Source organism: Pteropus vampyrus, unplaced genomic scaffold (assembly GCF_000151845.1).
Source record: "Pteropus vampyrus isolate Shadow unplaced genomic scaffold, Pvam_2.0 Scaffold387, whole genome shotgun sequence".
Classification (NCBI taxonomy): Eukaryota; Metazoa; Chordata; class Mammalia; order Chiroptera; family Pteropodidae; genus Pteropus; species Pteropus vampyrus.
In genome coordinates this window covers 3109660-3134488 of record NW_011889168.1, presented here as the reverse complement: position 1 = coordinate 3134488, position 24829 = coordinate 3109660, and the positions used below count along the sequence as shown (strand labels likewise).

The window sequence follows — 24829 nt, the reverse complement described above, 5'->3', positions numbered from 1 at the left end:
TTCCTATAAGGGAGCTACTACTATCTTCAGTTGGGGAAACGGAGGCACAGAGCAATAACTTGCCCAAGGTCACAAAGGTTTGAGTAGATGAGTTGGGATTTGAATCCAGGCAGTCTTGCCACAGAGTCCACACTCTTAACCACTGTACTATAATGCCTGTAAGAAGGCTTGATGTATTAGGGACTGTTTTTATGTCATAAAATTTGGGATGATTAGAATTTCAGTTTCCTGGCATGAATCTCAAGTGCTGTATTAAGGAAAATAATTCATCTGTGGGAATATAAGCCTGAAGAAGAAAATGTATAGATTTTTTAGCTTGAAATTTGAGTCATAAGATGATACCATCTTAGTTCTATGTAGCAGGATAAAGGGCAAGAAAGGAGGTTTGCCCTGCACACAGTTAAGAATCTTTGCATTCGGTGACCTCTGAAATTACTTCCTGTTCCTATTCGGTCACCCAGTTGGTACCCTGGATGCTCAGAGCCTTATCGAATCATGTTTGTTTTTCATGTTATTTTATAAGTCCTTTTCTGCTCCCCCTCCCTCCACTGCTGCAACATATACAGGATGAAATAATTTTCCACTGAGAGTAGAGAGTTGACTTGTAACATTTTCCACTTCTCATAACCTTTTTCAAAAAATGGGCCATTAAAATAGTCCTACCCAGAGCTGAGAGCATGGGCAGTTTTTTCCTGAAATATACAAGCTGTATTTGTATGAATATAATATGATAATTGGATTTTTGTGAAAATATTAATGTAATATATTGATAGCCCTTAGAACATAGCAGTTAGCATATAGTGAGGGGTCAGGAAATGACTATGTGCATGCCTACGTGTATGAGAAATCCAGATCTTCCATATCCTTGCCAGCATTTGGTGTTATCACAATTATTATTTTTTTCATTTCAGCTATTCTAATAGAGTGTGAAATACCTCATTGTGGTCTTAATTTGCATTTATCTCATGGTTAATAATGTTGAACATATTTTTGTGTGCTTATTTGCCGATCATACATCGTTTCTGGTGAAGTATCTGTTCAAGTCTTTTGTCCATTTTCTAATTGGATTTTTTAAATTGAGTTTTGAGAGTTCTTTATTCAATATACTAGTCTTTTGTCAGCTTTGTGGTTTGCAAACATTTTCTCTTTGTAGCTTGTCTTTTCATTCTTTTAAAAATGTCTGTCATAGAGTAGAAGTTTTAATTTTGATGAAGTATAGTTTGTCATTTTTTTCTTTGGTGGATTGTGCTTTTGGTGTCATGCCTAAGGACTCTTCATCAAGCCCTAGGTCTCCAAGATTTCCTTCTGTATTCTAAAAGTGTTTTAGTTTTACACTTTATGTTTAAGTCTGTGAGTCCATTTTGATTTAATTTTTATATAAGATGTGAGGTTTAGATGGAGGCTTTATTTTATTTTATTATTGCTATCCAGTCATTCCAGCACAATTTGTTAAAAAGATCATCCCTACTTCATTAAATTACTTTTGCTCCTTTGCCAAATATCAGTTGGCTGTATGCATCTGAGTATGTTTCCATTCTGCTCCATTGTTTTATGTGTCTAGCCCTCCACTGGTACTACACTGTCCTAATAACTATAATTATATAAAAAGCCTTAGCATCAGGTAGAGAGAATCCTTCTACTTTATTCTTTTTCAAAACTATCATAGCTATTTAGGTTTCTTTCTGCATACATTTTAGAATACATTTGTTTAAATGTTTAAAAATTTTTTTTTGCTGGAATTTTCCTAGGAATTGTGTTAAATCTGTATATCAATTTGAAGAGAATTGACATCTTTACTGTTGAGTCTTCCTATCTATGAATATGGCATATTTCTCTATTTATTTATTTAGATCTTTGATTTTTTTCATCAGTATTTTATAGTTTTCCGTATACAGTACCTGTACATGGTTTGTTAGATTTACATCTAAGTGTTCTTTTTTGAGCAATTGTTAAGATATTGTATCTTTAATTTTAGAAATACAGTTGTTTTTTCTATGTCGATCTTACATCCTGCGACCTTGTCAAACTTATTAGCTCTACGAGGGTTTTTTTAATTTATTTTTTATAGCTGCTTTGGGATTTTCTATGTAGACCATCATGTCATTTGCAAATTGAGACATTTTATTTCGGTTTTCCAACCAGTGTGCCTTTTATTTCCTTTTCATGACTTACTGCTCTGGCTAGGACTTTCAGTACTATGTTGAATAAGAGTGATGTGAGTGGAAATCCTTGCCTTATTCCCGATTGTAAGGGGAAAACATTCTGTCTTTCACCAATAAGTATGATGTTATCTGTAGGGTTTTTATAGATGTTTGTCATCAAGTTAAGGACGTTTTCTATCTATTGCTAGTTTTCTAAGAGGTTTTATTTTTTATCATGAACAAACGTTGAATTTTATCAAGTGATTTTTCTGTACCAATTGAAATTATCATATGATTTTTCTTGTTTAGCCTGTTAATATAGGGGGTTACACTGATTAATTTTCAAATATAAAACTAGCCTTGCTTCTCTAAAATAAACCCCATTTGGTTGTGATATATAACTTTTGTACATATTTCTAAATTCTATTAGCTGATATTTTGTTAAGGATTTTGTGTCAGTGTTCATGAGGAATATTGGTGTGTCTGTACTTTTCTTTTTTTCTTTTTCCATACTGCCTTTGTCTGTTTTGGGCATCAGGGTAATCTGGCCTCACAAAATAATTTGGGACACGTTCCCTACACTTCTGTTTTCTGGAAGAGATTATGTAGAAGTGGTATTAATTCTTCTTAAAAGTTTTATGGAATTCTCCAGTGAAACCATCTGGTCCTGGAGACTTCTTTTCCAGGGTTTTTTAAATTATGAAGCCAATATCTTTAGTAGTTGTAGGGCTGTTACGATTATCTATTTTATATTAGGTGAGTTATGGTAGTTTGTGAGATTGGTCTGCTTCATCTACATTATCATATTTATATTGCTCATAGCATTACTTTATCCTTTTGGTGTCTGAGATCTATAGTGATATCCCCTGATATCACTGGTATTGGTAATTCAGTAATTGATAATTCCTTATATTGGTGATTTGTAGCTCCTCTTTTTTCTCCTAGTCTTGCTAGAGATTTGTCAATTTTATTGATCTTTTCAAAGAACTAGCTTTTTATTTCATTGATTTCCTCTGTTGTTTTTGTTTTCAATTTCATTGATTTCTGCTCCTATCTTTATCATCTCCTTTCTGTCCAACTGTACCCAAACAACATAATGAAGCAAAGTGTGCCATTGGTAAAAAAACACATATGGTATCAGTTCACTGCTTTTTCCTAGATTTGTATAAATAGTGACTACGTAAGTGTAGAAACTGACATTTACAGAGATTATATCAAAAGAAATTCCCTCAGAAATAAGGTAATGAGACTGATTGATTTTTCTGGCTTGTGGCTTTTTGTGTTACTTAATGGATACGAATTATTTATATAAACCAGGTTCTTATTCTAAGTTCATTCAGAAACCCCCTGAAGTTAAATGTGGTGTTTTGACCTCTGTGACCTCAGTAAGATCAATATGTACTTGTTTCTTACTTCTCCAAACTGCTGACAGAGGCCCTGCTCAAAAGTCAGAAGCCCAGGGTAGGACTCAGAGTTCCACCATAAATAATCAGGAGTTAGCTGTGATTTTTAACTATGACTAATTTCTAGTCTGTGTATAAAATAAAAATCAATTTAACCACAAATCCAAAGCCAGGTCACTGCTTTTCAGAAATCCAACTTATCTTTTTAAATTGGTATTTTGAGATTGATATTTTAAAACATAATGGCAAATTATTTTTCTATCAAACTACATGATATTTTTCTTAGTCTCTTGAGCAAGTGTTATTCACAAAGGACAAAATTTTAGCAACTTAAAAAAATGATAACAAGATTATTTCAGCCGGTGAGTCTTGTATGAATCCTGAGCATATTTTGGCCGCACGGTGGCTGTCATCTTGGAGCCCCCAGCTTCAAGTGACACACACATGAAGTGGTGAAGGTGGAATGGCACACACTCAGTCAGCCAAATGAACGGGTAACCTTCCTTCCCCAGAGTACAGTAATGTAATCACTCAAGGACAAGTGAGGACACTCTGCTGGGTATAATCCTATTAGAGTGAGATAAAGCTCTTGGTAAGATAAGTTAAGAAATAAAGGCAGGGAGAAGCCCTGAGTTCTTTATGTAATAGCATTTGTAACTGGATATATTTAAAGAGTTTCAAGAGGCCACCTTGTAAGCAAAGGCAGTATCCTGGAAGGAGAACTGGGAATCTGGGGTCTAAGAGCTTCACTTGCCATCTTGGTTTTACCATTTTGTACCTTTGTGACTTTGGACAACTTATTTAACCTCTCTAACTCTCAGTTTCCTTACCAGTTAAATAGGGATGACAACAGTGTGAGAATAAAATATGGTAATTAATAAATGTAATAAAGAATTTTCTTGTTAAATGTGTACCTTTTGGCACATGGTAAGCATTTAGTATATTTTAGCTATCGTATTATTATTACTAATCATAGCATTGCTACTGTATGATTACTATTATTATTATTACTAGTGAATCTTACATTAATGGAATCTAGCTTGTTTTTCTGGAATTTGTCACAATTTTTCAATAATATAGTAATATATAGTCTGAATAAGTCACAGTCTAAATGTATGACTAATTAAAAGTATCACTTTAAGAAGCATCATGGTCTTACTTGCATATTTCAGGGGATATTAGTAGCATGAGAATTTGGGCATTGTCTAGTACAGTGTTTCTCAACCTTTTTTTGATTATCACCCCCCACCCTCAAGGAGCCTTTAAAAATACTTTTCCCAATTACCTCTCTGTGAAATTTTAATATCACAGATCTATATATCTGGTTATATACTATAAATCTTTAAAAGAAACTAGCTTTTTTGAAAGCTTTATAGGTCTACAAATTATTGCAATGTCAAAAAAGTTTTAGTCCTACTGAAACCAATTTTCACACCTGTGGGGCAGTATCCTCCCCCCGCCCCTCCCATTGAGGATACGAGGATACATGATTTCATGAAGTGGTTCTCAACCGAGGGAATTTTGCCTCCCCTAGGGAACATTTGGCAATATCTGGAGATGTTTTTGGTTGCCTCAACTGGGGGTGGGTGGGTGCTACTGGTATCATGTGTATAGAGGCCAGGGCCCAAAACATCAATAATGCTGAGGTTGTGAAACCCTGCTCTTAGTATGACGGTGAATTTCAAATGCACTTTAAATAACCCATTAATTACCAAAGAAGGTGAAAATGGATCATGTCAACTCTAAGGCCACAAGACACAAAGAATAGCACAAGTTGGGTTCCTGATTTTCAGGTTGAACCCATGGACAACCTGATTTACTTGTTTAGAAAAGAAGGCCATCTTTGTCTTCTTAAGTATTGTTGCCGTTTTCAATAACAGTGCTTTTTGCTCTGTCACATACGTGTAAAAATATCTGTAACACTTCAAATATGTGTCTACTAAAAACTTTGTTTTATATTTTTGTATGGATGTGTCTTGCTTTATGAAACAGATGAATTCCTGAAAAAACTGTATAAATTCATATTCTATGAGTTACATTTATTCCTCTGATTTCATTACATTATATTTTTAGAGTTGTATCTTCATTCCTAATGGATCTTTATTTGACCTGGCTCTTAACATTGTTGCTTTAAATGTAAATTAAGCAGCCTCTCTGCCTTTCTGGGTTTTAGAGAATGGGGACAGTTTAAGAGAGTTTATGGATTTATGTTTAAAGTTCAACAGCCTATTCTTTGATGGACATGATCCAGATCATGTGCACAGAGTTCCTGGCTCCCCAGTGGTCCCTGTCACACTCAATGTTCCCTTTTTCTGCTGCCCAGAGTTGGCGTCAAGGAGCCCTTCGAAGAGGACCAGAATGAACACAGCTGGCAGTACTTCAGGTGACACAAGGACATCCTGAGAAACGAATTAACCGGGCCTGGCTTTTCTCCTCTTTCTAACCTAAGATGTTTCTCTTTATGCTGTTTGTCCTTTTCTTCCTTCCTGTGTGTGCCAACCTCTTTAGCAAAGGGGCAAGAGGTCAGGTCAAGGCAAATCATTTTTCCACCTTTTCTATGGGCCAGTTGATATATCAGTGTTCCTGAGATTCTGTTCCCTTTCCCTGCATTTTGGACATTGTGTCAACACCAAAGCCAGAGTTGGGGAGTGTCTCCTTCTTCAACTAAGCTTAGTGTTAGGAGCAGCCCATTTGCAAAGGCACAAATACTTTCCCCACAAAATTCTGCTTATGATCTAGTAAACAAAGCTTCTGACTCATAAAGAGAACTATAACTTTATATTTCAGCCATGGCTGGGGTATGGCTTACACTATCTTAATTAAGCATCAACGCTGTTTTAGTTTTTAAGTATGGTTTTGTATACTTATACCTTATCATGGTGAATCAGAAGATATGAAAAAAAAAATTTTAAACCAGAAGATAAAGACTCTTCTAATGCAATTTGTTTCTCAGTGTCCATCCAAGTTTATGATTTGATTATGCCTAAGAGTGGCAATGTTGGGCAATCAGAGTTAAGACTTCAATGTTTCTTTTTTCCCTTCTGTATCTTTAACCTGCATGCTCTCTTCCTCATCTGATTCTGGGTGCTGGTAGATAATTCAAATGCAAAATAGGCTTGACCTGTTTGTGGCATTGTGAAAATATTTCACTCTTTGAGCACAGTGTTGAATGCAGTGATACTTGTCATGACACATGGGTCTTGGGATATCACTAGGCCCTGAATGTATACTGTAATGACATGCATACAATTAATTGAAGTACTTAAGTTTCCTGGGTTCAACTTGTTTCTACTGTCTAAATTATGCACACATACATTCATTTTTGGAGATCTGAGTTTAGGTACCAATTAAGTTGCCGAGAAAACCCTCTCCTTTGAAATATTCCACCTTCAGGAAGGAAGGTCTTTCAGGCAAAGTGCAAGTCATTCCATTTGGGACATGAGAGAATTCAGATTCTGATCTGTTGTTCAAAGTTTTATATGAAGATGTGTGTCTCGTATTCCTTAAATTATTTAGGACCTCAGCCATTCAAATAAAAAACTCTACCAATTAAAGTTGATAGTTCTAAACTTCTAAACTTTAGAAATTCTAAAACTTCAAAGTTTTTGAGATTTCATGGCATTTTTATGGCAGTTAATCAAAATGTACATATTATACCAGAAGCAAATTATTGATCTTTTCTATTTATTCCAAAATGAGTACATCAGTTTGATTGCTTTATTTTCTCATTTGGTGTGGGATTTCCACATTTATCTCATTCTTAATAAGGATATTTCAGTTTATCCCAGAAGAAAAGACTGTTGCATGTGCTCCGATGTATCTGATACATCAACCCTGATGTATCAGGGGAATGGTAAAATATGATGTAATAAAATAGCTCACAAAGTTCCAGATTTATAAAGTTTCCTAGATCAAAAGCATTACAGCAGGTCAGGAGAGAAATATATATTGTGGACAGTTGCCTGAAACTAGGAATTTCAAAAAGTCAGGGGATCCCCAAGTCTTCTGAGGCATTATACTTAAAATACTGTACCTGGTCTTTTTTGCTTCCAGGAATATCACCAAACACCCTGGCCCATTGCTTAACCTCCTGTCCCAAGAGACTAGATCTGAGCTCTGTCCCAAGGATGAGGTACTTTATAGGGGTCCAGCATCATCCCTGGGGATTGGTCCAAGGGGCCATCAACCTTGCCAGAAAAGAAATTATTAAACAGCCTTGAATGGGGAAAGCAGTCAGAATACCATTTGAGTCTCAGGGCACCTGGTCTGTTTTCTTTTGGCATTTAAAAAGCAGTAGCAGTCCAGGAAGCAGGTATTTGCTTCCTTCCTCAGGAATCTCCTATTCAGCACTTATACCAGTAGCAGGAACTCCAAGGTACTCCAAGGGGCTTTCCCATGTTTCTTTGCCTGTAGGAAGGCACAGGAGATCCTTTTAGGCTCCATACTATCATGAGTTTGGGCTGCATCTTAGATGGGTAGTTGATGGCAAGTGGCTACAACGAGAGTCAAAACTTCCATGGCAGAGGGGGTAAAAGCAAGGAAAGAGGGCACTGGATAGGGTTGTCTTCAGAACTGTGAATTTTCAGGGGATGTGCACTAGATCTGAAGATAGCTACATAGGTCAGAATTTGATTATCCATTTGTTTCAGTTAACTAGCATTTTTCTCCTTGCCCTTCACTTTTAGGAGAAGGAGGATCTCAACAAAACATTCCAGGATTTATCTGGGAAAGAAAACCACATAATTACTAGAATTTGTATCTAACTATTTACCTATTATAGCATTCTGTGTCCATTAATCTTTACAACTTGTGGTTTTCCATCCCTGAAATAATATGAAATCCTGAGTCATCAATATGAGTAGATTAGAGAGACAAGAAAATATACTGATATGTTTCTGAAACATTTTCACCAAGGATATAATTAAATATTCTTTTTAAATTGTGAAAAATTTTAAATCTCTAAAAAAATTGAAAGAATGGAACAGTGAATACCCAAGTTCTAACCTGGATACACCAATTGTTAACATTTTAGCATACCGGTTTTTGGTCATTTTTGTCTTCTCCCTTGCTTTCTCTCAACCATTTCAGAGTACTTCAAAGTACATTGCAGACATCATGACTTTCTACCCCTAAATACTTCAATGTCTGCCTCCTAGAAGTCTAGTCTCCTGCATGATCACAATACCTTCATCACACCTGAGGAAAAGAATGAATTTTATACACACACACGCACATACGCATGCACACATATATGCATGACCCAGTATCCAATCAAAGTTTACTTTGGTTGTCATGTCTCTTTACTCTCTTTTAATCTAGAATAATCCTCCAACTTTTTTGTCTCTTATTACATTGAGGGTTTTTTTTTAAGTATTCAGGATAGTTGTCTCATAGTATATCCCACAATCTGTTTTTTTCTGATTTGTTTTCCTTGTGACTAGAGATAGATAATAATTTTTGCTCAAAATACTGTAAAAGTGTTATACATTTCTTATTATACAGTTCTTATCAGGGGGCATGTACTGTCAGGCTGTCCCTTTATTAGTGATGTTAAATTTGATCACTTTAAACCTCAGGCCTCTCCATTGTTGTGAAAATACCATTTTCCCTTTGTAACTCAAAAGTAATCTATAGAGTGACCCTTTGACATCATATGAATAGCCAGATTCCCAACAACAATTTACCTACTGTTAAATTATCTACCGATGACCCTTGCGTGAAACAATTATTACACTAGGAATGGAAAATGGTGATATTGTAATTCTCTCATTCTTTTCATGTTTTAAGATGACATTTATCTGTAAAGAAGAGCTTTCAGAGAGTTTTAAAACTTACTTTATATACTGATGAAATGGGGAATCTCTCCATTGTCTAAGTAATCAGTTCAAGCAAAGATTTACTTCATATTTATGATACTTGGGGTTCTGTCTGCACAATCAGTCGTACTTGCCACACTTCAAGTGCTCAGTGGCCACATGTGACTAGCGGCTACCACATTGGACTGCGCAGACATAGAACACTGCCATCATTTCAGAAAGTTCTCTTGGACAGTGTGGATCTAGAATCACTCTTAAGTTCCCCCAAACAAAATGTCGAATGTCCCGAGTTTGGGATAAGGTTAGAGTGGCCCTAATTTTCTGAGTTTATCCTGTTTTCCAATATTTCGTGCTTGTTGAGCCCAGAGTCAATAGATGAGTTCCACTGATGTTGCCAAGACTTGAGTAAAAATAGTCAAAACCTAGTTTTTATAAGCAGTTCTTATTAAACAGAGTTTATTTTAGTTCTTGTTAAACAAAACATTTTTCCTCCTAGTAAAAAGAATAGAGGGGGCTTAATTTCATTTGACAACTTTTACTGTATTTGGCTTTATTTTCTTCATTGTAGTACAGGGCACACTTCATCCTTTTCTCCTACCCATAGTCTTCCTATTTCACCTAGGCTGATAAGATCAATTTGTTTTATCTCTACTGACATGGAAGCCACTTACAAAGGCTAGTATACCTGTTTCAAAACTCAGTACAGAAAGAAGAGATTATTAGTGTCAGATCTAAACTACCATACTCTTGGCCATACTGCACTTCATGCCATTCAGATCACATAATATTGTTGCTGCTGCCCCCATTCTGTGGGATGCTGGGTCACCTGGCATTCTGGTACGCTATCTGGGAGACACTGGAGTGACCAGCCCTCTGCCCCTCTTAGTCTGCACCGAGAACTCATTTGAGTCAGTCTTCCATGAAGTGGCTTTGTACTGCTATAGACTCTACAGAACAAGGCCTAATATTGGATTCCTAGCTGTCGATTTTACAAATGCTGACAAAACTACCATATAGAGGACTTTTCTCTGTGTAAAGACATTAAGAGACTCTCAAACAGGTAAGGGTTCAGGATCAACAGCTAGGAATTCAATATGTGACCTCTCCTCTACTGCTTTAGTACATTAGACACATTAGGCGCATTGAGGCTCTGATGTAACTTTTGTGGGCAGCCCTGGGACCCCTGAATTAGATGAATTTCATGTAAAAAAATCTCTGTGAGATTTGTTTCTCAATAGTCCCTGGATAATGTCTAGTTGTGAGGGCAAGCCTCCAGCCCTCAGAAACCCGGGCCTAGAAGCAGATTCTAGACACAGCAAAGTCCATCTAATTCACCACAAAGATCCCATCAAACCTCAGGCCCATGGGGAGGAAATCTGGTGCCAGGTGCACTATGAGTTTTAACTAAGTGCTCAGAACAGTGCCTGGCATAGTAGGCACTCAATAAATATTTGCTGAATACATGAATTCAGATTGCTGTTTTATGCTTTGCCTTCAGCAAAATATGAGGTAACTGCTCCCTTTTCTTCTATATTCTCCCTGTCCAGGGGCATGCACCTTGGGTTAGCGATCAAGCCTAGAATAAAACAGAGTAGAGGTTGGCTTTGAGAGAGGGAGTATATCTGTGTTGTGTTCTGTTCCCCTTTTCCGTTAGTCTCTTTTCTCAAGAAATATCCTAGGCGTTACAAGTGGAGAAGAGGGAAGGAGAGGGAAAAAAGTAAACCATGCATGCACAGGGCCTTGTGTGTCCACTGTCTGCTCATTGGAATTAGCACGCTGGTACTGGACTACAGCTAACACCCCTGGTCAAGGCCAATCGGCACCTCTCCAAGCTCAGATCAGACCTGCTGAAAGCTGTATTCTTGGTTTACCTATTATGATACCATCTGTTCTTTGTGATACTAGAGGGAGTGAGAGAAGATAGATAATTTTCCTGGTATCTTTGATTTCTCCCCCATTGCCCCATATTATCCATGTCATCTATGTCAGAATGAGGAAGGTACAGGAATTAAGAATTAACAGATGCATAGGGCAACAGTTGGTATGTTATTAAGTCAAGACAAATACCTTGTTTTATGAAATTTGTTGTAAGTGGATTTTGCCACTTTAATTTGCTTTCTGTCTTCAGTTGTTGATCTCAAATGTGTGTGTTTTCAGGTCATCTCTGCTGTGGGAGGACATGGGGACACCAGGATAAAAAGTTAGAGATGTGCATGGTGAAGTATTTAGGGAAAGTATATTGATGTCTGCAACTTTATTTGAATTCGTCTAAAAAATAAGATGGACAGTAGAGAGATGGATAGATAAAATACAGCAAAATACTAATGGTAGAATCTAGGTGGTGGGTATATGGGTGTTTACTGTTAAATTCTTTCAGCATTTCCCTGGGTATGTGAAAAGTTGCATAATAAAAGGTTAGAGGAATAAAAGCAGGTCCGGGTGGAAGTGAGGAAGCAGCAGAGAGGAAAGGACCTGGTGCAGTAGGACCCACATTTTGATAACTGGGACCACCTGATACAGAAAGGCAGCTAGACAGTTGCCAGGTGTTACTGTTTTCCAGAGGCCTTGCTCAGGATATAAGTATGTAGGATTTATCACCCCTCCTACCTCCTGGGATATGATGTGGTATATAACCTCTTTCTCACGACTTCCACATGACAGGTGTCCTCTTTTAGTTAACCATTCCTTCTGCTTCAGGAAGATGGTCAGCCTCTTGGCAACTTTCAGTCAGCATGGCTTCTATGGTCCAAACTAATACTGTCCATTTTTCTCCTTATATTTCTCCCTGCTGATTTATAGAGTTGGTGTTGACCCAGATCAAGACCCACCACCCAACAATGACAGCTTTCAAGTCTTACAAGGGGTAAGTCACAAGGCATTCTTCTTCCCAGCGAAGATGTTATTAAAAATAGCTAAAATTTATTGAGTATTTGCTACATGCCAGGAACTTTACACAGATTCCCTCATTGTGATCTTGACAACCACCTTATGAGGTAGGTACTGTTTTCCTATTTTACAGACTAGGAGCTGAAGTATGAGAGTTTAAGTGAGTTATCTAAGGTCAGAGAATTGGAAAGTGATGGAGCCAGGATTTGACCCCAGAGTCTCTGTTATTAAACATCATATTAAGGGGGTGGGCTGGCCAGAGAAATTGTTTAAACTAAGTTCCTGACTCCCTACCTTTCCAGAATGGATATTTTTGATACATTGGTGATTGGTTCACTGTGACTGGTTCTGAGTCCCTCAGTGGTACCTGGGCAGGGGAAGGAAAGGGATGTGATTGCAGTCCTTCCTGTTTCTCCAGGGCCTGGGATCTCTTACAGCTCTCTGAATTCTCCTCCAGCCCAATAATGACAGAGCAGCAGCAGCCCTTGCCCCTGTAGGGGCTGAAGGTCACAGCAAGGCTAAAAGTTAAGACTTTGGTAGGGATATGGCAGCAATGATAGCCTGGAGCAGAGTGCTGAGGAGGAAAGCTGTAGAGGTAATGAATGGAAGTGGAAGAGCCTGATGGCAGCATCTTAGTGTGATAGTAGGGAAGCATGCCTTCTGCTACAGAGAATCCTGATGGAGGCTGTGTGGGGAGAGGAGTGTGCTAGCCCTTGGTGTGACCATCTATACCAGTTACTATTGCTGCACAAAAAACTGCCTCAAACATAGGAGAATGAACAACAATTTTATCTACTCATGGATTCTCTAGGTCAGGAATTTAGAAAGTACCTAGTAGGAATGGCTTGCCTTTGCTCCATGAAGAAGGCCAAGAGTAACTCAAGGCTGGGGCTGGAATCATCCCAAGGCTTATTTGCTCCTATATCTGTCTCCTGGGCTAGAAGGATTCGCATGCGGACAACTGACTGGAATGCCAACATGTGGCTTCTCCATGTGGCCTCAGGGTATTGAACTTCTTACATGATGACTCAGGGTTCCAAAAGACAGTGTCCCAGCAATCAAGGTGGAAGCTACATCGCCTTTACTGACCTAACCTTGAAAGTCTCACAGCATCACTTCTGTGACTTTCTATTGGTTACAACGTGTTGTTAGGGCCAGTCCAGATTCAAAGGGAGGGGAGAGAGCCCTTAACCTCTGGATGGGAGAAGTGCCAGTAAAGTGACAGACATGTTTTAACACTGCGATATCACCCCTTTGTGGGACTGGTGGGATGATTTTGTGTCCAGGTTTTGTTCTTTCTTCAAGCTGGCATTTTCTGGGCAGGCCAGCGAGGAGAAAGGAGAGTTATAATAGGAGCAGAAATTTGTTACCAAAATGTTATTATTTGACCTTGGGAGTCAATAATTATTTTGGTCAGCATCAAATGCCCAGTGCTGAGCACAGTGCCTGGCACCTAGGGAGCTTGATAGGTATTTGATGGGCAGACAGGGGCATGAGAGAAGCACCTATATGTTGTTTATGAAACCATGTCAAGTATATCTTTGAATTGCACTCATCACTGCACTTTATCCTAAGTCTAGTCTCCATATTTCAGATTCTGTAGGATCTTCTAAATGACTCTCTCAAATCAGATATAACAAGTCTTGCAGATGTGGTGCTATGCAGGGCCTAGGGTTGTCACTGCACTACAGTCTTTTTGATTTCTTTTTCTTTAAGAGTGGTCACAGCCTGATAAGGCATTCTTGGTGTTGATGCCCCTTAAAGGACACAAAGCCATGACCTCTGAAAGTTGTGGACATTTTGGGATGAGCTTTTGATGAACTCCATTGAAGATTTGGTACCCACTTCAATGGTGCGTCTAAAGATCTTTTCAACTATCTTAGAATTGGCTATTGTGCCACTTGGGAACATGTGGTTTCAATGAGAAGTTTTTTTTTTTTTGAAAAGTTGCTATTTGACTCTTAGCTTTTATTAGGGACTTTAGAAAACAGGGGTACAGGAATTGTACGCTTGGAAGCTAATTTAGAGCATAACAGTTTGGGAGATCTTGAAACTCACCCGAGAAAACATGGGTGAAAATCGTGATGGATGCCTTTATTTCACTGAAAGCAAAATAATGGCTCTGGTAGGATATGACCACCTTATTCCAAAGCATCCTCCACAGACCTATGGCCAGTCAAGATTAATTTTATAAGAAAAACAGGTTAGCTCCCGCTGGTTAACAAGGATTTAGAAAGAGTTCATCTCGACAGTTCACACCAGTCAAACACCTCCAGCCCTTTTGCTGTTTGCCATTGTGCCTGCCTCTGGACTCAAGCATCTGTGAAAGGAAATATGAGAAATGGTTTGGTTTCATGCAGCTGAACTTACTACACATCTCATAAGAATTGCAAGTGGAGTCACTGGGCTTGTAACCAGACTTAGTAACAAACTTGCTATCACCCTTCCATGGAAATGTTTGCGAAAACAATGGGTCGTAAGTACTAAGGGTTATGGTGGTGCATTTAATCCATGAAGTGACAGCTAAAATAGTGCCTCCTGCCCCAGCCAGGGTGAGCCTCAGAAACCTCCCTGGATGAGTAAACTCAGTGTTCCTGATTGCTCCCTGGAGGGCCCTTTGGGCCAATTGTGAAAGGGCACACAGCAACTTCTGCTGCACTCCCAATGGTGCCCAGTTGGCCAGTCCTAGCTGGGAGCTGTGTCACAGTTTCCCCTTAACTTCCTTCCAAGCTTCACACACAGACATGAAGAGGGCCCCCAAAGTCAGTTCTGTTGGCATTTTGAAAGTCTTTCAAGATTGCCGTCAGAGTGGAAAAAAGGGCAAACTTCAAGCTTGGTTCCTCAGGACACCTTCTTAAAAATGACTCATGCTCTTGTGCTGTATTTCTCTAAATCTTCCTGGCCTGACCTTCTCAGTGCAATGAGCCACTAACAGCAGGGCTGGGCGTACTCAGTGTTCATGAAAAACAGTGAAATAGAGAAATAAATGGGCTTCTCATTTTTGGGTGAAACCCAAAAACGGATCCAAGTCACACTGTGTTGTCATGAAACTGAAATCAGAGGTGGGGAAAGTCCAGATGTTTGTTCCCCATTAGAAAAGAAAGGGCAGTTCTCTTTACCTCATCTTCTAACTGATCTTTATTTTTAGAAATGAAAACAAACCAAAAAATGATATTTGATGGGAAAGTAATTTTTTATAGAAAACAATTTTTCTCACTGGTTCTCAAAGCCCAAGGTTATAAACAGAGACATGGCTACAAGGGTACAGAATATTAGCTCATGTAGACAAAGGAAAGGAGCTATTGGCTATAACTTTTGGCTTTGTGTGAGGGAAGCATAAGAATATTGTGGGCAGACTTCAGCTTCATGTCCCTGGCAAGTTTGACTCATTAGAACAAAACAAAACAAAAAACTTAGTTGCTTTGTTTCTCCAGAGGTCTTGGTGACTTTGCAACCAAAACAAAAACAAGCACAGCTGTAGGCAAACAGCCCAGACCTGGAGGTAGCCTCACACCCCATTCAAGTGAGGACTTTTCATGCCAGATCCAGCTGAGATTTATGTTGGCCGGACATGCAGACACATCATTCACTTCCTTCCCCAAGTTTACAGAAGAACACTTATTGATGAGGCTTAGCTAGGAGCCCGAATCTGAATTTATCCTGGCTTTATCATCTCAGCAGGATAAGGTCACAAGTAGGGTATTAGTGGAATGTGGAGTAAAGGAAACCGCTGTGCTTGCAGTGCTTGTGTGCATGCAGGTGTGTGTGTTGGGGGGGGGCGTATGTGCATGCATGTGCACGAGTATGAAAACTACGGAAAATCAGCTGTTCATATGTAATATATGTATCTTTTAGTTGCATTGACATATAACTTTCTGGGCAAGTTGGATTTGTTTGTTTTTGAGTTCTCCTCCAGTTTTCCTCTAGGCTGAAATCTGATACCCAGTCAAATCTTTAACTTCAAATAGTCCATGAAATGCCTTTCCTCAAATACTTATTCTTGGACCACCCTTCCCACCATGCTTTTCATTTTATTCTTCTGATTGCTTCTCTTGGGCCCCTGATTGTCCTTTCTGCTATTCTTTTTTTTCTTAGAAGCTCAAAATTAACATTAATTTATTCATCATTTGACAAATATTTATTGAGCATCTGTTATGTTTCACACATCTTTTAGGCTCTGAGAATACAACTGCTAACAAGACAGATGAATCTTTGTCCTTAAGGACTTGGTGACAATGTGATGAAGAGTATGGGTGGAGAGTGGCAGAGGCAAGTTTGTGAAGGGCCTCATCTGCTTTTCCTCTAGGGACTATAGGCCTATCCCTGCTGCTCCAAGTGTCCATGGACCAGCAGCCTGGGCATGACCAGTGAGCTTGTTAGAAATGCTCAGGATTCACTTCAACCCACTGAATCAGAAACTTTGTTTTAACAGTCCCCAGGAGGGTTGTGCACACTTTACAATGTGAAAAGCCCTGGAGTAGGCATTGTGGAGCTCTTGATTCCCTATTTTTAAGCCCTTTAATTACCCCCTTTTGAGAAATCTTGGCCCCATCATCCCAGGGACATGAAAAAGGCCCAAATCCATTTGCATCATTTATTTACTCTTTTGCTCTGCATTAATTTTCTATTCCTGCTGTAAAAAAATACCACAAATTTAACGTCTTAAAACAACAGAGTCTTATAGTCCTGTAGGTCAGACATCTGGTGAGCTCTACTGGTTTCTCTGTTTTCAGATCTCTCAAGGCTGAAATCAAGATGTTGACTGGGTTGGGCTCTGGGAAAGAAGCTATTTCTAGGCTCATTCAGATTGTTGGTAGAATTCAGTTTCATGTGGTTATAGGAGGTCAAGCTCATCTAAAAGCACCCACATTTCCTGACTCGTGGCCTTCTCCATCTTCAAAGCTAACAACAGTGGAGCAAGACCCTGTCATACTTTGAATTTCTCCTGCCTCTTCTTTCACTGTATCACTCTGACTCTTTTGCCCTCCTTGTCCACGTTTAAGGTCCCATGTGATTACATTGGACCCACCTAGAAAAGCTTCAGTCCATCTACAAAGTCCCTTTTGCTATATAAGGTAACTTATAGGCTCCAGGGATTAGAGTGCAGAAATCTTCAGTGGGCCATTATTCTGCTCCATCTCTGAAAAACCATAAGCTGTTCTCATTGTAATAACCTTAACTTAAAAAAATATATATCTTTTAAGTTATGGTTCCTATGTACAATGGAATGTTACTCAGCCATTAAAACAGTGAAATCCTACCATTCACAATGACATGGATGGACCTAGAGGTTATCATGCTAAGTGAAATAAGTCAGACAGAGAAAGATAAATACCATATGATTTCACTTATATGTGGGATCTAAGGAACAAAAAGAACAAACTAATGAAAAACAGACTCACAAATATAGAGGACAATCTGGTGACAGACAGAGGAGAGGATGGTTGAGGGGCTAGGAGAATGGGGTGAACGGTTAAAGAAGTACAAATTAGTAGTTGATAGATGGTCATGGAGATGAACATGACATAGGGAATGCAGTTAGCATTAATATATTGGCTAGGTAGAGAGCCAGAGGAGAGAAAGAGCAATTAGGGGAATCATTACATAAACTATATAAATGTCTAACCAATGTACTATATACTTGAAACTAATAAAATAAAAATTTTAAAAATTAGTACTAAATGTAATATATGTATCTTTTAATGATAATAATGGAATGAAATCTAACCCTGCCCAGAAATCATTATTCTTTAGTTCTAGAAAAATCATTTTGAAAATAAGACCCTTTGCCACTCCCTGAGTTCTTTAATCTGCTTTCTTTTTCATTACATCCATCACCATGTATGTATCTGTCTGTCTGCCTCCCCTTCTGGAAATGTGCTCAAGGAGCAGGTGCTGGATCTCATTCCTCTTTGTGTTTCCAGTACCCAGCATGCTGCCTGGCATGCAGTAAGTGTTTAATGGACGCAGAAGAAATAGACACTAATTGTTGTATGCTCAAAAAATGGTGATAAGCAGAGTTGGTGGAATTTTTTTTTTCTTGAAGAGGATTCTCTATTAATAATGTCAGTAAAAAGTTTAAAAATCCTTCATGTAACTCATAAGAACAGAAAGTAGAATGTTGATTACCAGGGGCTGGGTATGGGGGAAATAGGGAGATGTTTAAGGGTACAAACTTTCAAACTAGTAGTTAAAAAAAGTTCTGGAGATGTAATGCACAGCATAGAGATTATAGTCAACAATGCTGTATTATAAATTACAAAGTTACTAAGACATTAGATCCTAATTGTTCTCACCACAAACGAGAAATGATAATTATGTGACGTAATAGAGGTGTTAGCTAACGCTAAGATGGTAATCGCATTGCAATATATAAATATATTAAATCAACACATTGTACACCTTAAACTTATACAATGTTATGTAGCAATTATATCTCAATTTAAACTTGCCCATAGTCACACAGCAAGGTAATGGCACAGTTCAACAGACAACTTGAACTCAAGTAGTCTGTTGAGAAAGCCTGTGATGTTCACACCTATACCTCTTGGAGTACTCTGTTACCTTTGAACCATTTCTCAGAGAAGCCGACCTTGTACACACATTTGAAAGATGAATAGGATTAGCCAGGTAGGTGGTGTGGGTGGGAGAAGGTGAGAGTATAATAGGGTGTTCCAGATTCTAGAAGCAGCTGGAGCTAAATATATGGGTAATGTGAAGCCTCTTGGTGGGAATGCAGGTTTTGAGGAGGGGTATGGTGACAAAGCAAGTCCCTGCTTTTTGTGTGGGCAGCACATGAATGGCAATCTAAGTCTGTAAGTGCAGCTGGGAAAGGGGGCCCTACCAATTACAGGATCAACCTGAACCTACTGCGTGCTGCTCCAAGCCCACAGGAACAGCTCTACTGGCTTGTCTGTGATAGATAGCAGCCAAAATCAAGTTGTGAAGCAGTTGGTTGTTTTCTGGGTCAGCTTACAAAATTAGTCCTGTCCCACACACCCTCCCTGATTTCCCCAAAGGTACTCTGTGTGGATTAATCTAACCTTTTCCTGTAATCATGCTTCTGGTACCATCTCTTGGGATAAAAAGTTGTTTAACACCTCTGTTACAAAGTTGTACTTTTTATTTATTTACCCTAAATTTACCCCCTTGTATCCATTCAGGGCTGTCTCTTAGTTTCTTACATTTCTGAGGTCTCTTGATCTTATTTTGGACTGCAGGCAAATCTCTTTGTAGCCTGAGAAAACCTTTTGTTAGTTTGCCTTCAAAAAGAAGACTTTCTTTTGCTTTACCCATTTCAATTGTCCCTCTTGGGCCTATATGCGTCTCCTGCAGCTTCTTTGACATGAGATGGCAAGAATTTAAGTGTTCCAGGTGATGACAATGCATTGTGATTTTGCAGAGTTTAGGATGACAGAGTAGGGAGTTGTCATTTTTATTGTTGTTTTAGGTGAGGAGCAGATGAAACTGACTTTGGGGGACTTGTCTTACGCCTGATGATTTACAGTATGCTTCCTGATGGTGTTTATCATCTTGTTGGTTTTTTCTTCAGTAAGATTCTAGAACTGAGAGCTTGGAAGCTGTCACTCGAAAAAGAACCATTTTTTAAAATTAAGATATTTGTCTCTCAGAATGGTCATCTACCACTTTTCCACTTAGTCATGTGGCATTTTGAACTTTCCCTAGAGTTGTTATTGGGCTAACAATTAATTACCTGAAGGAAAGAAGTAATATCTGCAAATGGAGACATTTCCGTGCCCTCTTTCTTCCATATGAATTATAAAAAATTTGAAATAAAGTTAGTCTCTGGGATCTCTCATTTTTTTATTCACTCATCCACAGAAAGGCTCATTTAACTAAGCCATTTCCATATCTGTCACTAAACATTCCTCATATACCCTGGGGACTTCATTTTTAAAAATAATCTTTGCCTTTGGAAACATTTGGAATTTAAATAGTGCTTCCTAATATCCCTTCCTCTATTTGCCTATGTCTTTACCTTTTTGGAGGTCTCCAACGAATCCTTGCTATTTCTATTACAGGTGGAATTTACATTCACTGAGATTTAGAAATACTTGTAACTGTGGCTAAACTTTTATTTGGTTATTGACGATTGTCCCTCACTTGTAGAGTTGCCTCTCCATGTAACTTTCAAGATGATAATGATAAAAATGACTGCTTCCCAAGCAGTCTGTATTTTCAGAGCTTGTCATATAGCAATGCCCTCAAATTGCTTCAGTCAGTCCACTTTTTAATATTAATTTTGCTGCTTATAATATACAAAACAAATTTCCTAAACCTCAAATGAATGTTTGATCTTGCCAATTATGTTGAAAGTTAAATTATGGGAGTGTTTGAGTTGGAAAGGCATGAGAGGAGCAGTAAAGGAACTTACTACTTGAGAGTAGACAAAAGAACAGAAATGGTAGTTCTGGCTCCATTTCCCCTGCCCACTGCCCCCACCTTCCTAAAGCTGGTAGGACAACAAGTTACTGCACCACCTGGAACACAATGCAAGTCCCTGGATCAGGACCACCAAGAGCCCTGGGCTTGTTTGTCAGGAAACAACCAAGCATAGTTTCCCCAGGCCAGCTTTGAGGGGGGGGTCTGGAAATTTGTATTTGCAGAAGCTTCTTTAATATTCTTTATAAATCAATTTTGACCTGTTAGGATCTAGACTACCTTAGGGTAATTAATCTGCTGAAAGGAACTTTGAGAAAAATTACAGTAAGAATGCCAAAAGAAATTTTGTACTGTGTTGAGTTGATCTACCCACAGACATAACCAAGCTGTTTCACTTTGGGGATTGATTTGCCTGCCTTTTGGATTTATTCAATTTCTTTAAAAAAAATATTACCTCCCAATACATCTTTGATATTTTAGTGATATGGGATGTTTGATTCTGAGCTCAAAATAATTAAAAATTATGGTTAAAGAAAGCTTTCCCCCCTATATGAATCCCTTTTCTAAAACTCAGCATTTGTCTTCTTGTTTGTTCCTAGGATGGTCCAGATTCTGCTGGAGGAAACCGGACAAAGCAGGAGAGTGCATGGCTGTTCAGGCTATGGTACAGCTTTGACCACAAGTATCCTTTTAAGTGGCTTCCCTGAAACATTGATGATAAAATCCTCTTGTTGAGTTGTCAGTGAATGATTTCTGATAAGTAAGGAAAGATGTGTGGTCAGTCCTCTCTTGAGACTCATGCAATGCTCATTCAACCACAGGTAGTTCTGGTGAGCATCTCTCTGGCCAAGAGAAATGTTTGCACATCATTAGGTTAGACAATTCATAGCCTGGTAGACTCATGTGGCCCTTCAGAGCTTTGTTTCCAAGGGGAATATGCCTGTGTAGGTGAATTAGTTAAAATTACACAGTGAACCATGCTGTGGTCAAGAAAGTAAGTGGAGCTCGGCCAATTAATCTGTGGGGGAGGCTAATTCCTAATGGCTGAATCAATCCTGGCCAAGTCTGATCCAGGCCTTAACTGGGACACATGCAGGGCAGACTCTGTTCTAGTAGATCTGTTTGGTCCCAGGTGAAAATTAAAAACCAAAAAGTTAAACTCTCGTGGTTTCTTAAGTTATAATAGTGAACAAATTGGCAGATAGCTAGCTTATATATAGTCTTTGGAGACTTGTAAAATATTTAAAATTTTTTATTGAAGTATAAATACATATAGAAAAGTATACATATCATGAGTGCTCAGTGAATTATTGCAAAATAAACACACTCGTTTAACCCCAAACAGGTCAAGAAACACAAAATTAACCAGGCCACCTCATGCCATAACCCAATTACTACCCCTTTCTCTTCCCCAAATGTAGCTACTCTCCTGACTTCTAGCAACACTTAATAGTTTTTACCTGTTTTTGAACTTTGCGTAAATGAGATTAGAGACAGACAGACGGAAAATATCAGTGTCCGATTTATTTAAATTGACATTATTTGTGTGATTCATCCATTGTGTAGCTCTACTTCATATATTCTCATTGCTATACAGTATTTCATTGTATGAATATACCATAATTTATTTATGAATCTATTGTTGATGAACATGTAGATTATAATTTGGAGCTATTATGAAAAATACTCCTATGAACATTCTTGTGCATGTCTTTGGTTCAATTTTACATACATTTTTGTTGAGAATATACCCAGGACTGAAATTTCTGGATCATAGGACATGCATAAGTTCAACTCTAGAAGAAAGTGCCAAAAAAATTTCTACAAAATAGTGGTACCACTTTACACAAGCACCTCTAGTATATCAGAGTTCCAGTTGCTCCATGTCCTCACCATTGTATTGTCAGTCTTGTTAATTTTAATCATTGTAGTGGGTTTGTAGTGGTTTTAATTTGCAATTATCTGATGATTAATAAGGTTGACCACCTTTTCATATATTTACTGGCCACTTGGTATGTTCCTTTATGAAGCATCTGTTCAAGTCTCTTGCTCATTTTTCTATTGGTTTGCCTGTCTGTTTCTTACTGATTCATAAGAGTTCCTTATATATTCTGGATATATATATAATGCATATTACTAGGCTTAGTATTTTGTAATTATATGTGATAAAAATATCTTCTCTACTTGTGACTTGCCTTTTCACTTTTAAATAGAATCTTTTGATAAACAAAAGATCTTCATCAAATTTATTTATTGATGTTTTCTGTTCTGGTTAGTGCTTTATGTGTCCTATTTTAGAAATCTTTGTCTGCCTCAAAGTCATGAAGCCAATTTCCTATGTTATCTTTTGGAAACTTTATTGGTTTTCTTCTGTGCATCTGTTTTTTTTTAATTGAGTAACAGATAATGGCAATGAAAAAGTATAGAAATAATTTGAGATACTCTAGATGAGGTTATCATCCTTCAGAGATGATTTAACTTTCATTGAATTAGTGACTAGGCTAGGGGCATTAGTAATTCCAGATCACTTTAGTCCAATCAGGAATAAAGGTAATTTGAAGCTGGGCTTCAGTTCTTGTGAAGGTTAGTCTGTTTTCCACTTGACCTTTTTTCTAGGGTTCTAACCTAGAGCCTAGGGTGTTTATATAGTATTCCTCAGAAGGCCCTGAGCATGGGTTTTTGTCAGATACACTCTATCTTTTTGAGTCTGTCAGATGCTCTCTTCAGCTTCTGAAGTGCTTCTGGGGAAAAGGTGTACACCAAATGCTAGGCTCACTTCTTGGGTTTCCTTCTCCAGATTCTCGCTCTCTTCACTGCCATGGTAGGTTTCCGATGCCATTAAAGCAGAAGATTTTGTTGTGTTTCATCTTGTTTTATTTTGCCCAGCCATTTTAGTTGTTTTCAGTGGAAAGGATGGTTTAAATTACTGTTTGTACTATTGTTTGTTACTAAGTGAAATAGAGCCCCCAGGGATATTTTAAAGCCATACAAATTTGGCTACATTGTAATTCAGAATGCATGATACTCACTGGGCTTAGAAAGGATGTAGAGAAAATTGGAGAGAGTTCACAGGAGAGTGACAAAATACTAAAGGGATGAGACATTGATTCTTCTTAGCATTTAATGCTCCACTTTCAACAATGAGCAGATCATCTAGATCAATAAGAAAACATTAGACTTGAATTACATTTTAGACCTAATGATTCTAACAAACATATACGGAACATTCCATCCAACAGCAGCAAAATATACATGCTTCTCAAGTACACCTGGAACATTCTCCAGGACAGATCTATATGTTAGACCACAAAACAATTCTTAATAAATTCAAGAAGATTGAAATCATATCAAATATCTTTTCCAAACACAATATTATGAAACTAGAAATCAGTAACAGGAAAATTGGACAGTTCACAAGTATGTGTACATTACACAACACACTCTTGAATAACCAATGGGCTAATGAAGAAATCGGAAGGGAAATCAAAAAAATATCTTGAGATAAATTAAAATGGAAATACAACATACCAAAACTTATGTGATGCAGCAAAAGCAGTTCTAAGAGAGAAGTTTATAGTGATAAATACCTACGTTAAAAAAGAAAGACCTCAAATAAACAACCTAACTTTACATCTCAAGAAACTAGACAAAGAACAAATTAAGCCCAAAGTTAGCAGAAGGAAGGAAATAGCAAAGGTCAGAGCAGAAATAAAATAAAGACTAGAAAAACAATAGAAAAGACCAATATAAGAGTTGGTTTTTTAAAAAGATAAACAAAATTGACAAACCTTTAGTTAGACTAAGGAAAAAAGTGAGAAGACTCAAATAAATAAAATATTGAAGTGAAAGAAGAAACATTACAGCTGATACTACAGAAATACAAGGGGTCATAAGAGACTGCTGTGAATAATTATACACCAAAAACTGGACAACCTAGAAAAAAATGGATAAATTCCTAGAAACATATAACTTACCAAGACTGAATCATGAAGAAATAGAAAATCTGAGCAGACCAATAACAAGTAAGGAGATTGATCCAGGAATCAAAAACTTCTCAACAAAGAAAAGCCCAGAACAAGATGGTTTCACTGGTGAATTGCACCAAACATCTAATTAATAATTAATATCTTTTCAAACTCTTCCCCAAAAAATAAAGAGGAGGGAATACCCCCAAACTCAT

The 24829-nt window shown here is 37.9% G+C and overlaps 1 protein-coding gene across 5 annotated transcripts in view; it reads left to right on the top strand.

Moving 5' to 3' along the window:
* Window positions 1–24829, top strand: part of SLC9A7 (solute carrier family 9 member A7) — a 150033-nt gene that overhangs the window by 112743 nt on the left and 12461 nt on the right. For 3 of the 5 annotated variants that reach the window (XM_011380041.2, XM_023523251.1, XM_011380044.1), the window contains exons 13-15: window positions 5868–5927; window positions 12160–12223; window positions 21249–21331. In XM_011380041.2, the coding sequence (XP_011378343.1) occupies window positions 5868–5927; window positions 12160–12223; window positions 21249–21331 (207 nt within the window). The remainder of the gene's footprint in view (window positions 1–5867; window positions 5928–12159; window positions 12224–21248; window positions 21332–24829) is intronic. The other 2 variants (XM_011380045.2, XM_011380042.2) reach the window with 1 other exon arrangement.